This window comes from Hyaena hyaena, unplaced genomic scaffold (assembly GCF_003009895.1).
Source record: "Hyaena hyaena isolate Hyena2069 unplaced genomic scaffold, ASM300989v1 scaffold_506, whole genome shotgun sequence".
Classification (NCBI taxonomy): domain Eukaryota; kingdom Metazoa; phylum Chordata; class Mammalia; order Carnivora; family Hyaenidae; genus Hyaena; species Hyaena hyaena.
Window position 1 is genome coordinate 584434 of NW_024081138.1, and position 10950 is coordinate 595383.

The 10950-nt window shown below is 39.4% G+C and overlaps 1 protein-coding gene across 3 annotated transcripts; it reads left to right on the top strand.

The window, feature by feature from the left end:
* Positions 1-41: 41 nt before the first annotated feature.
* Positions 42-9814, top strand: CWC15 (CWC15 spliceosome associated protein homolog). 3 transcript variants are annotated; one of them, XM_039255002.1, is made up of 7 exons: positions 42-97; positions 1389-1527; positions 2013-2125; positions 2763-2851; positions 4464-4577; positions 8239-8357; positions 9345-9814. In XM_039255002.1, exons 2-7 carry the CDS (start codon positions 1397-1399, stop codon positions 9472-9474), a joined length of 696 nt encoding a protein of 231 aa, XP_039110933.1. In that variant the 5' UTR covers positions 42-97; positions 1389-1396; the 3' UTR covers positions 9475-9814. The 3 variants fall into 3 exon arrangements, with proteins under 3 accessions (XP_039110933.1, XP_039110932.1, XP_039110934.1); XM_039255001.1 differs by lacking the exon at positions 42-97 and adding an exon at positions 110-426; XM_039255003.1 differs by lacking the exon at positions 42-97 and adding an exon at positions 531-723.
* Positions 9815-10950: the final 1136 nt, after the last annotated feature.

Here is a 10950-nt window from a genome sequence, read left to right on the forward strand (position 1 = left end):
GATTGGTCTCTGCCTCCGCCTCTAAACTGAGACGTAAGAGCTTGGGGTTTGCTTCCGGGTCTTGGGCCCTGGCCCTGGGCGCAGAGGCTTCTGGGAGGTAAGAGTCGTAATGGTGTCTGTATGATTTCCGGGGGCTGCGGCGTTAGACCTCGGCCGACGTGAGCGGCAGGAGGATCGCAGGTTGTCTCTGTTGTCCGAGAGGGGCGGGAAGGGGTGGTTGGGGTCGGAGTCGGCAGTAGAGAGCCGGGCGCGGGCGGAGAAGGCCGCGGAGCGGCGGGCAGTGGTAGAGCCCACCGAGTCCCAGGCCGGTCGCGGAGCCCCCAGCGTGAAGGCAGCTTTGCAGACGGCGTTTAGTAGGGTCCACGCCCTTCCAGCCCCCCGACACCTTGCGAGTCGGGCCTTGGGTGAAGAGTCCTCGAGTTTCTGGTAATAGTCTGAAGGCGAGCCCCCGGGAGGCGGGAGTGATAATAATACGGGGGGGCGGGGGGGGAGGCGGCGGCGCCCCCAGCGGCACATAACCCACTTTCTCCCTCTGCATACACCCCTTTTCCCTCTTTGAAAATCTAGAGAAGTATACCAGTTCCCCCAGCGTCCCTACACTCCTGCTTTTCGGACGCTTAACGGGCTTTAGGAGCCACATCTAGGCACTGCTCTTGACACCTCAAAACCAAGATTTACGTAAGGAATGGGTCCCTGAGTTTTGTTTATCAAAATCCTTTGAGGGTGAGTCTCTCTCCTGTCTTGAGCTTTGTAACCTACAAAAGACCTGACTTATAACGGTTGCTGTAGGAGAAAATTAGATCAACAAAAAGATGTTGAAGAATTTTGCCCATGTAACTGAATTAAACTTCAGCACACGTTGCTCCAGGACACTCACCAACTTTTCAGTGGTTTTAAAACAATTTCCTTGTTCTTGTAGTTGCTAGCCTCTTTTCTGTTGTACGAGGTTTAGGTAAAATGCAAACCTTAGGGTGACTGGTGGAGTCATGTTGAGTTGAGAATTTTTAAAACTTAATCGTGGCAGTGCTAAATGTTAAAAGGCTTTGACATTTCAGTTCTCATAATAATCCTTTGAGGGATATTGCCAGTTCCACAGAAGCTTAAGCTGGGTGACTTGGCCAAGGTCACAGAGCCGGGAGACGGGGAACACAAACTCAGATCTTCATGAGAGATTTTTTGGCACTGAATAAGAGCTGCCTTAAGAAGCCATATTCCTTATACACCCCGAGCTTCATTATTTGTTTTCTTCAAATAATGTTTGAGATTATTTAAGTGAATTTTGGAGAATGAGTTTTGGAAATTATTTCACAAGGATGGATATTTGTGAATACTTTATGAAATGAGAGTTTATCCTTTTGGAAATAACTGGATACTATTTTTCCTTAAAGCGTAAAAGATGACGACAGCAGCTAGACCAACATTTGAGCCTGCAAGAGGTGGGAGAGGAAAAGGAGAAGGTGATTTGAGTCAGCTCTCAAAACAGTATTCAAGTAGAGACCTACCTTCGCATACAAAGATAAAATATAGGTAATGAAGACTTTTCATTTTCTTGTTCAGAAAATAAGACTGAAAATGTTAAATGGCACGGTCATGAGATTGTATCATCTTTGAGGATTTATCACTTAAGCCATCTGTCTTCATAGCCATAGAATGCAATAGAGTATTTGACGTTAAAATTATGCTCTGATTATAATGCACTACTATATATTACTGATGCAGAAATTGCTATTAACTGGGATTTCCATACGTCGATGGCACAGTAATAGTTACCTCAGAGGGCCCATGCACTCACTGTCTGCACTGATCAATTTGAGAATCAAAGTGTCACAGTAATGAGCCCTGAGTTTACATGCTAACAGAAAGTAAAACACATTTTAATTAATCTGCGCCCTTATGGTAAAATATGTGACTCAGTTTGGGCTTTCTGAAATATTGGAAACATCACAAGGATGAAACTTGTTGTATCCATGTTGCTTAAGTAACATTTGTGCTCTCATTTGTTTCTGGTTTAGACAAACCACTCAGGATGCCCCTGAAGAGGTTCGCAACCGTGACTTCAGGAGAGAGCTGGAGGAGAGAGAGCGAGCTGCTGCAAGAGAAAAAAACAGAGATCGTCCAACACGAGGTACTAACACTACCCCCAGACGTTTGTCTCCTGAAATTAGGTCAACAACAGTTTTTCTTTCATATTCTAATTGGAACTGATCGATATTTTATCTGTTTGCCTTTAGAACAACTTAAAATATTTGTTTGCTTTAAGATATCAGTAACACTTAAGTGATTAGTGGAGATAACAAGGTTGATTCTAATTCCACCTGTGCTTCTGTGGTGGCAGGAACAGGATGATCTGGGGATATCTAGCAGCTGTTGTTTCAGTTCACATAAAGCTTTTGATCGTTGAGAGCAGCCACATTCATTGAGGCCCATAATTTCTGCCTGTAAGGGTCTCTTAATTTTGTTACTGGCTTTTGGCAGGCATTTACAGGCATCAGTTAGAGTCGGGTTTTGTTTTGTTTTTTTCCAGCATATGTAAACTATTTCCTAAATTTCCTGAGAAAGGCTGTAGTTCCCATATTAAAATCAGTACTTTCATTAATTTATTCAACAAATACTTAACCAAGGGCACATGCCAGACATTGTGGTTCCTATCCCTGCTATCATAATGCTTCTAATGTACGCTCTTTGTGCCCATATGTCCCTAAAATGTTACAAGAAATGTAGTGTTTATTTTTGTGAGCTAAGTGATGTTTGTTTTCCCCCAGAACATACAACCTCCTCGTCAGTGTCAAAGAAACCTCGGTTAGACCAGATTCCTGCTGCCAACCTTGATGCAGATGATCCTCTAACAGATGTATGTTTTGTTTCCTCCATTGATCTCCACGTGATAATTTTTTTTTGTTTTTTGAAATGCTTTTTTTATTTTTTGACTTTAAGAAGGAGTTGTATTTTTTTTTTACTTCCTGGTATTCACATGTAGCCATGATTTCATTGTTAAGCTTTATGGTTGATTTTTAAGTTTGTTTATTTATTTTGAGAGAGTGAGAGCATGAACAGTGGAGGGGCAGAGAGAGAGAGGGAGAGAGAACCCCAGACAAGCTTGGCACTGTCAGTGCAGAGGCTGATGCAGGGCTTGGTCTCATGAACCGGGAGATCGTGAACTGAGCCAAAATTAGGAGTCGGACACTTAACCGATTGATCCACCCAGGTGCCCAGTGGTTGATTCTTTTTTTTTTTTTTTTTATGTTTTTTTATTTATTTCTAGGAGAGAGAGAGAGACAGCATGAGCAGGGGAGGGTCAGAGAGAGAGGGAGACACAGACCAAAACAGGCTCCAGGCTCTGAGCTGGCAGTCAGCACAGAGCCCGACGCAGGGCTCAAACCCACGAACCGCGAGATCATGACCTAAGCGAAAGTCATACGCTCAACCAGCTAAGCCACCCAGGCGCCCCAGTGGTTGATTCTTAAACAAAAAGTGTTATTAATCACCAGAGTAATCAGACTTCAAGGGCAAGTTTGATCTCTGGAGAGCCATAATGAAGTACTCTATTAAAGAATAAGCTTCCCTAAGAGATAATTCTCTGTACTAAACTCTGGAGGTTGCCCATGTTTTCTGTACTTCCAGAAGCCATTCTTCATCCGGGGGTCTCCGTTAGCACCCTCAGGAGTTGAACGCAGGGGCCTTTCCAAATTAGATACCAAGGGGCTCTCTAGATGTGCATCTCAACTTAATGGCTCCCTCTCCTTAGGGAGGGAAACGATCCAAGTGGAAGGCTTTTAGAGTTAGTGCATCAGTTAGCATTAAAATTCATTGGGACCTTATAGTCTGTAATTAACCTGCAATTTTCTACATACATTGGGAAAAAATGAGTGGCTTTTCATGGGGAGCATCTAACTAAATACATATGTCAGCAATTAATTCCAGACCTGACAGTTTGAATTCAGTAGTGAACTCCATAATTAAATAAAGGGAACCCAATTTTAAATGGGGTTTAATCATTATTTGTTTGAAATTATTCTGAGAACGTAGCACCCTTTTTTGTACTTTTGATTATCCTTACTTCCTGGCATAAAAGTTGTTTTGAGCTGGTAAAATTACTTGACTCTCAGGGTGATACACTGTGTACATATATGCTGCGCCATATCAGTGGAGTGTTCCTTCTGATTTTAGGGCTATTTTCATATGTAAATTCTCTTTGGACCCTGTGAGTTTGAAAGATACTTTGTTACACTATTTGCTGTTATAATCTCTCAAACATATGCGACATCTTAGTAAGCTTGTTTGTGAGGTTTTATTTTATTTTTTGGTTGCTCATTGATTTTAATTATATTTAGGTACATTTATCTTTCCCAGCAGGAAACTTAATCCTGCCCCCAGAGAGTTGATAAGTGTAATTTTTGTGGCGAAATAAATGAATAATGTGTGTTTTCTTTCCAATCTACTGGACCGTTGTCATTCTTTTTCAGGAGGAAGATGAAGATGAAGATTTTGAAGAGGAGAGTGATGATGATGACACTGCAGCTCTTCTTGCAGAACTAGAAAAAATCAAAAAAGAAAGAGCTGAAGAGCAGGCCAGGAAGGTAAAATGAAAATATTAGATATTTACATTTTTCTCTATCTTCTTTACTAGACTAGAAATATTTTTTGATGTAAGTAATATCATCTTATATTGGAAACCGTGCCCTGTTTAGCTATTACAGCACTCGTAGGGCTATAAGTCTGATTATTTTTGTGACATCCTAACTTTCCTGGTTGTGTTAAAAATTCTTTCCAAATGGCTCAGACTTGCCTACCAACTCTATCAATTTGCTCTTTGTTCATATCCTTGTTCATTTGTTGAGCAGACGTTTAGTCATTGTCCATTAAGTGTCAGAGGAGTCCAAGATGAATATGATATATGATCATGGCCTACCAAGAGCCCATGGGTATAATGAGGCCATCTTTGTCTCTCTCTCTCTCTCTCTCTCTCTCCCTCCCTCCCCCTCCCTCCCTCCCCCTCCCTCCCTCCCTCCCTCCCTCTTTTTTTAAAAATATAATATGTTGTCAAATTGGTTTCCATACCTTTATCTCTTGGTCTCCTGTTTCCAGCCTTCTTTTCCAGGCATATGTTGATACAGTCTGTTAATAGATTTTATATAACTTAGGGCATTTTACCTAATTTCTGGGTCCCCACAATCTCTCCATTTATATATACAATGAAAGAAAAGAATGTCTCCGTGAGAGTTACAAGGATTACATAGGATCTGTAGTACAGACTTTTAACCTTTGGACAAATTAGCCATAGTAGCAACAGTAAGAGATGAAACAGGTGAGCTAGAGCAGGTCACAGCACTAGTGGTTCACAAACCAGTGCTAAAGGAGTTTGGACTCGATGTTGAAGGCCATGAGGAGCTAGTTAATTTCAGCAGGAGATTGATCAGATTGGATATGCATTTTATTTTTATGTTTATTTCTTTATTATGGAATATTTCAGTAATACAGGAAAATATGAATAATAAACTTAATGGATTATGCAGTTTGGAAAGGTTACTTTGGCAGAAGCGTGGAGGTTGTATTGAGAGAACTGAGTGAGGAGGCTGTTCCAATAATCCGCACATGCAATTATAATTTTGCATGATAGGAATTGGAGTTGTGGGAAGTAAGTAGATGCTGATAGAGCTGTCAAGGAAGTAAAATTGACCAGATGAAGTGGCTGATTAGATGTGGCAGCCACGATGACCCCTAGTTTCTGGGCAGATGTTGCTGCCAGTCACTAATACAGGGGATGGCAGAGGATGGGTGTGTAGACAGAGAGAAAAGAGATGATGAACTCGGGAACAGGTTGAATTTGACCCATTATGAGACATTCAAATGAAGACGTCTGCCTCCGCTTTCAAACAGAACAACTCAGCTTTTTTTAATGAGCTTCTGTGTAAGCTTAAACCGGGAATTGTTCTGTTTAAGGAGGGAAAAAGACTGACATGGGTTCATGTGAGGAGTCTAGGGAAGTAGAACATTGCTGGATTTCAAATTGGAAGAATATTTTAAATGTAATTCTCATCAAGTTTGGCACAATTCCCATGATAGCTGGTAATTGTATCTAATTTTTAAAAATCAAAGAATTATAAGAACTTTCCTGAGATCACTTGCACACCACTAGAGGGCAGTTCTATTCCAGAATCTTTGAGCTTGCCTAACAGCTCTAGATACGCAAAGAGAGTCAAATGCATTTGGTTGACCGTTAGGAAAGATAAATATTTTATTTTTTATTTTATTTTTTAATGTTTAGTTTTGAGAGACAGAAACAGAATGTGCACGAGGGGAGGGGCAGAGAGGGAGAGAGACACAGAATCTGAAGCAGCTCCAGGCTCCAAGCTGTCAACACAGAGCTCCGTGTGGGGCTCGAATTCACGAGCTGTGAGATCATGACATAAGCTGAAGTTGGACAGTTGGACACTTAACCAGCTGAGCCACCCAGGTGCCCCAAGTATAAACATTTTAGACAAAGATTTTGGAATTTTAAGAGGTTCATCTAATCTGCTCTCTTTGTACAAAAATGTATTGGTGTTTCTTGGGGTTGAATGACAGTTTTATTTCTTTTGTTCCTGTTTTGCTGCCTGGTTTTCTAGTGGCTTATTTTTGAAGTTTCCCAAAATCACATTTTCAAACCAGTCAGCCTATGACAGGGGCTAGGAGGCTTTCTGTAGAGGGCCAGATGGTAAATATGTCAGGATATTTCAGGCTAGAAACCATGCAGTCTCCAGTGTAGGTGTTCAGCTCTGCTCTCTGTGGCACAAAAACCACTGCAGACAGTATCGTAATGAATGAGGTTGACTATGTTCCAGTAACGTTTTATTTTCAAAAACCCGGTGGTTTGGATTTGATCTGCAGGCCGTCATTATTCACCTGTGTTTGTGAACTATAATGTGCCTGGTACCTGAGTATCGAAAGAGTGGGCACCTTTTTTCCCAGTGCTGTGTTTGGCAGTTGGCCAGGACTCTGAAGGAAATAATGTACATATACAGTGGCCAGAACTTTATCATATCACATACATTATTATTATAATTTGGGTATGGTGTATATTTGAGCTCTTATTTTTGTAGCATTTCAGAGAAATGTCTTTTCACTTTTGGCATCAAATAATTTGTTAAAAATACATAGTTTTTAGAAAGCTATCTACTCTTAATCTATGATGGATGTCCCTGACTTTGTTTGCTTACGATCTGGAAGTGACCTAAAGCAATTTCCCAGCTTATTTCCCTGAAAATTGCATCTTGTTACTTCCCAGTTATTTGGCCTCTTAAAAATGAAATCTATTGTTCATATTTGGATATTAAAATGAAATATCAACCTGTATGGAAAATTAGGTTATTTTTTGAAGTGATCTAAAACTTTATTAGGTTCATTTTAAATTGAAAGTCTTTTTTTCCTTGATCAATTTTTGTCATCCCTAAAATACAATAAAGTGGGATTTATCTTTGGTTTAAAAAAGCATGAGCAGGTAAATCAGCAGTTACTATGGCTAAGAAGTCTAGGGATTTATATTTTTAAGAATGAAACTGAGGGTGATTTGAGTTTAAAGAGGTTAATGCTAAATTAAAAGTGAAGAAGGATGAGCTTGTTGCTGATGAAGAATGAGAGGTGTAAAAATGGAAAATTAGTAACGATAAATGATAACAAAATGGAAAAACTTGTGGTGAATTAGTAGAAATGAATGTTAACTGAATGTAAGATTTTACATGATAGTTTGTTTTATTTTAGGAACTACTTCTTGGTTAATAATAACTTGTTACTAGTCCTGGAAGTGCACGTTTACATTGTTAATAATTCAAAATAAAACTATTTTTAATCGTGGTTATGTATAGCCCATCTTTAAAAATAAAGGTAATAGTTTTGCTAAAGGTGTCTTTTTGAGGTTTAATGTATTCTTAAATTATTAGAATATATTTATCGATGTACTCTTAGAATGAGCAGTGAATTTTGTATGTACTTCAAGAGTGAAAATAGATTTAAATATGCATTCTAGAATTTCAGAGTTGAACTAATGAATGTATGATGACCAGCATGCAATACTTGTAGTAAAAAGGCCAAATTGTTTCCATAAGTGAGACTTTTCTGGTATATCTTTAAAAAAAAAAAAAAACCAACTAGATTCTTATTCCAGCTCCCTCATAAAATCCTAACAGTCTTTTAAAATAGTTATGCAAGAAGATTGATCCCAGAATTAATGTAAGTAAACGAGCCCTTCTGTGTCATTGACAGGAACAAGAACAAAAAGCTGAAGAAGAAAGAATACGTATGGAAAACATTTTGAGTGGAAACCCTCTCCTTAATCTCACTGGCCCATCCCAGCCTCAGGCCAACTTCAAAGTTAAAAGAAGGTACTTTACACTAATAAGTTGGATATATTATTGCAGATTGTGCGTTTTATACCAAACTGTATTATGAGAAACCTCTAAAAACCTCCTTTTCACTGATCATCTTCTCCATCCGATATTGGAGTAACAGAAGGAGAAGGAAAGAAAATGTACTTTCAGTAGATTTCAGATAACTGTCTGTGTACCAAATACTGTTCTAAGCACTCAGGATGGAGCAGTGCATTGAGCCGTTGGCCCTATAGAGCTCACATTTTAGATATATGTGGGAAGAGTCCCCAAGACCACCCTTCACATTCAGAGACTCGTTAGAAGGACACAGAGGACTCCGCATATGGTGGTCCTTGTGACTAATAGAACCATAGCCAGGTAATAAGAGGAAAACTACGGGTGGAATCCATGTGCACACTTCCTCATGCTCTGTCCCCCTTCTGAGGGGTCATCCAGAATATTCTTTATTCTGGCAATGACATGTGGATGTGGGCCAGCACATGAGCCTTACTGGTTATACCCCAGTAGTTTCTTCTCCTTTGTTGCCATAAAATGCAGGCACTACAGTGGATGATTACTAAATGTGACTGATGAGAGAGTATAAAATCTGTAAAACCCAGTAATTTAAACGATAGTACATCGGTCAGTTATCGTCATCCTGAAGTATCTACACTAACCAGCGTAATCTGGTGCTGCCTCTTTGTTTCAGAGCTGAAGACATTAAATATTTATGCAATTATGCCTGTGTATTTCGGCTTTTTAACCTAAAGTTTCTCATACAGCAGAAGTAATGTTTGTATGCTCTAGAAAGGAATTACCCTTCCTGCTGTAATAAAGCAAGATTACAACCTATTAAGAATTACTTTATTCTTTTGGGGGTAATTGCTGCATCAAGTGACGTACATGTTGAGCATCTTTCTGGGTAATGACTGAGCTTTGCAGCTCACTTGTTCTTGTCTCCTGATACAGACATGTAAGTGTTCTGTTTGATTTTCCCTTTAGGTGGGATGATGATGTTGTTTTCAAGAACTGTGCAAAAGGTGTAGATGATCAGAAGAAAGACAAAAGATTTGTAAATGATACACTGCGATCTGAATTTCACAAAAAGTTCATGGAAAAATATATTAAATAGTACAGTTTTATGTGCTTAATTAAAGACTGTAAAATGTAAATGATCATTCTGACTTTGTTCTGTTTTCTCTTTCCCCGTCTACATTGTGCAAAGGCTTCCCTAATTTTAAGTTCCAAAATATACTCTCATTTATGGATCCCTTATTTGTTAAGGACTTGGGAATTGGTTTAACGTACTTTCCATTCGTGGAATATTTCCAGTCATGTTTTCCTTCTAATATGGGAAAGGGAACCTTCTTGCAATAAATGTTTTCAAAAATCTACATAACTAAATCTGTGTCCCCAACTTTTTTGTTGAAATGTGTGCAGCTTATAAAAGATTGCATATTTTCTTTTGTGAATTGTATTTCTTTGTGCATTAATTTCTTCTCGCTTCTTTGACGTTGATTTAAGGTCAGTTAATGTTGATATCTTCTCTGTTTTTTAAAAGTGTGATGGAAGATGAAAAGGATTCTGTTTTGGCCCCCATTTTGGTATAGAAGAGTGTCCTCAACCTCTAAGCTCCCTGAGTATGTGTCTGAGGGTGCATGGGGTATCTTTCACTTCTGCAAGCGCTCGTTTGTTTTCTCTTGGCCCAGAACAGCTCCTTAAGCATGCCTGGTAAGCATGTGGCACTCACCTGTGTTCTCCTGGATACTCAGCTGCCGTGTCTCTTTTGACCAGACTTTGCACACTGATAGACTTTAGATGCAGAGCCTAGGAAAGTTCTAACAGCAAACAATACATGAAATAAAACCTGTCGAAATAGGGTTTTGTTCGCTTGTTTGTTACCTTGGAGGAGATGTTCTGGGGAGTGGGAGTGGCTCTATACAGCTGGGAAATTAGGTTTCCCAAGGCCTGGGCTGTGATTGAAGGGTGCCACTTTGGTAGAAAAATTGGGACCAGAAACTGAGCCATTTACAGAGACTCAGTCCTAAGATTCCTCAGTTGTATCTGATAGCTTGATAAGGTCAAAGATAAAACTTGGAAAGCAAACATAATATGCTTTTATCACTGGCTATTTATGTCAACCCTTTTATTTATTATTTTTTATTTATTTTATTTTTAAAAATAGTTTATTGTCAAGTTGGTTTCCATATAACACCAGTGCTCAACCCTTTTAGAGCTTACTCACTACTCCAGCATTTCCCCGTAGAAGCTTGGACACCGGTGGTATGTAGCCTGCGTCGGGTGTAAAGCTGGAAATGGGGCCCAGGTCTTGACTCTACATGCAGGCTCTGCATTTTTTCCAGTTGATCTATTTACACAAAATTTTAAACACTTCAGTGTTGTCTTTTTTAAACCCTTTATTGATATTTAAAACCCTATTTTTAAAATATCTCCAGCCTTACAATTTACAAAGTGCCTTTACGTTCATTTTCAAGTTTCTAAATAGCACCGCTGTTACATACAAGTGAAGTCCCGGGTGCTTCCAAATTAAGGAAGATGAAACTTAGACCAAATGACTGCATCAGAGTTAATACATGTATGAGTGCCT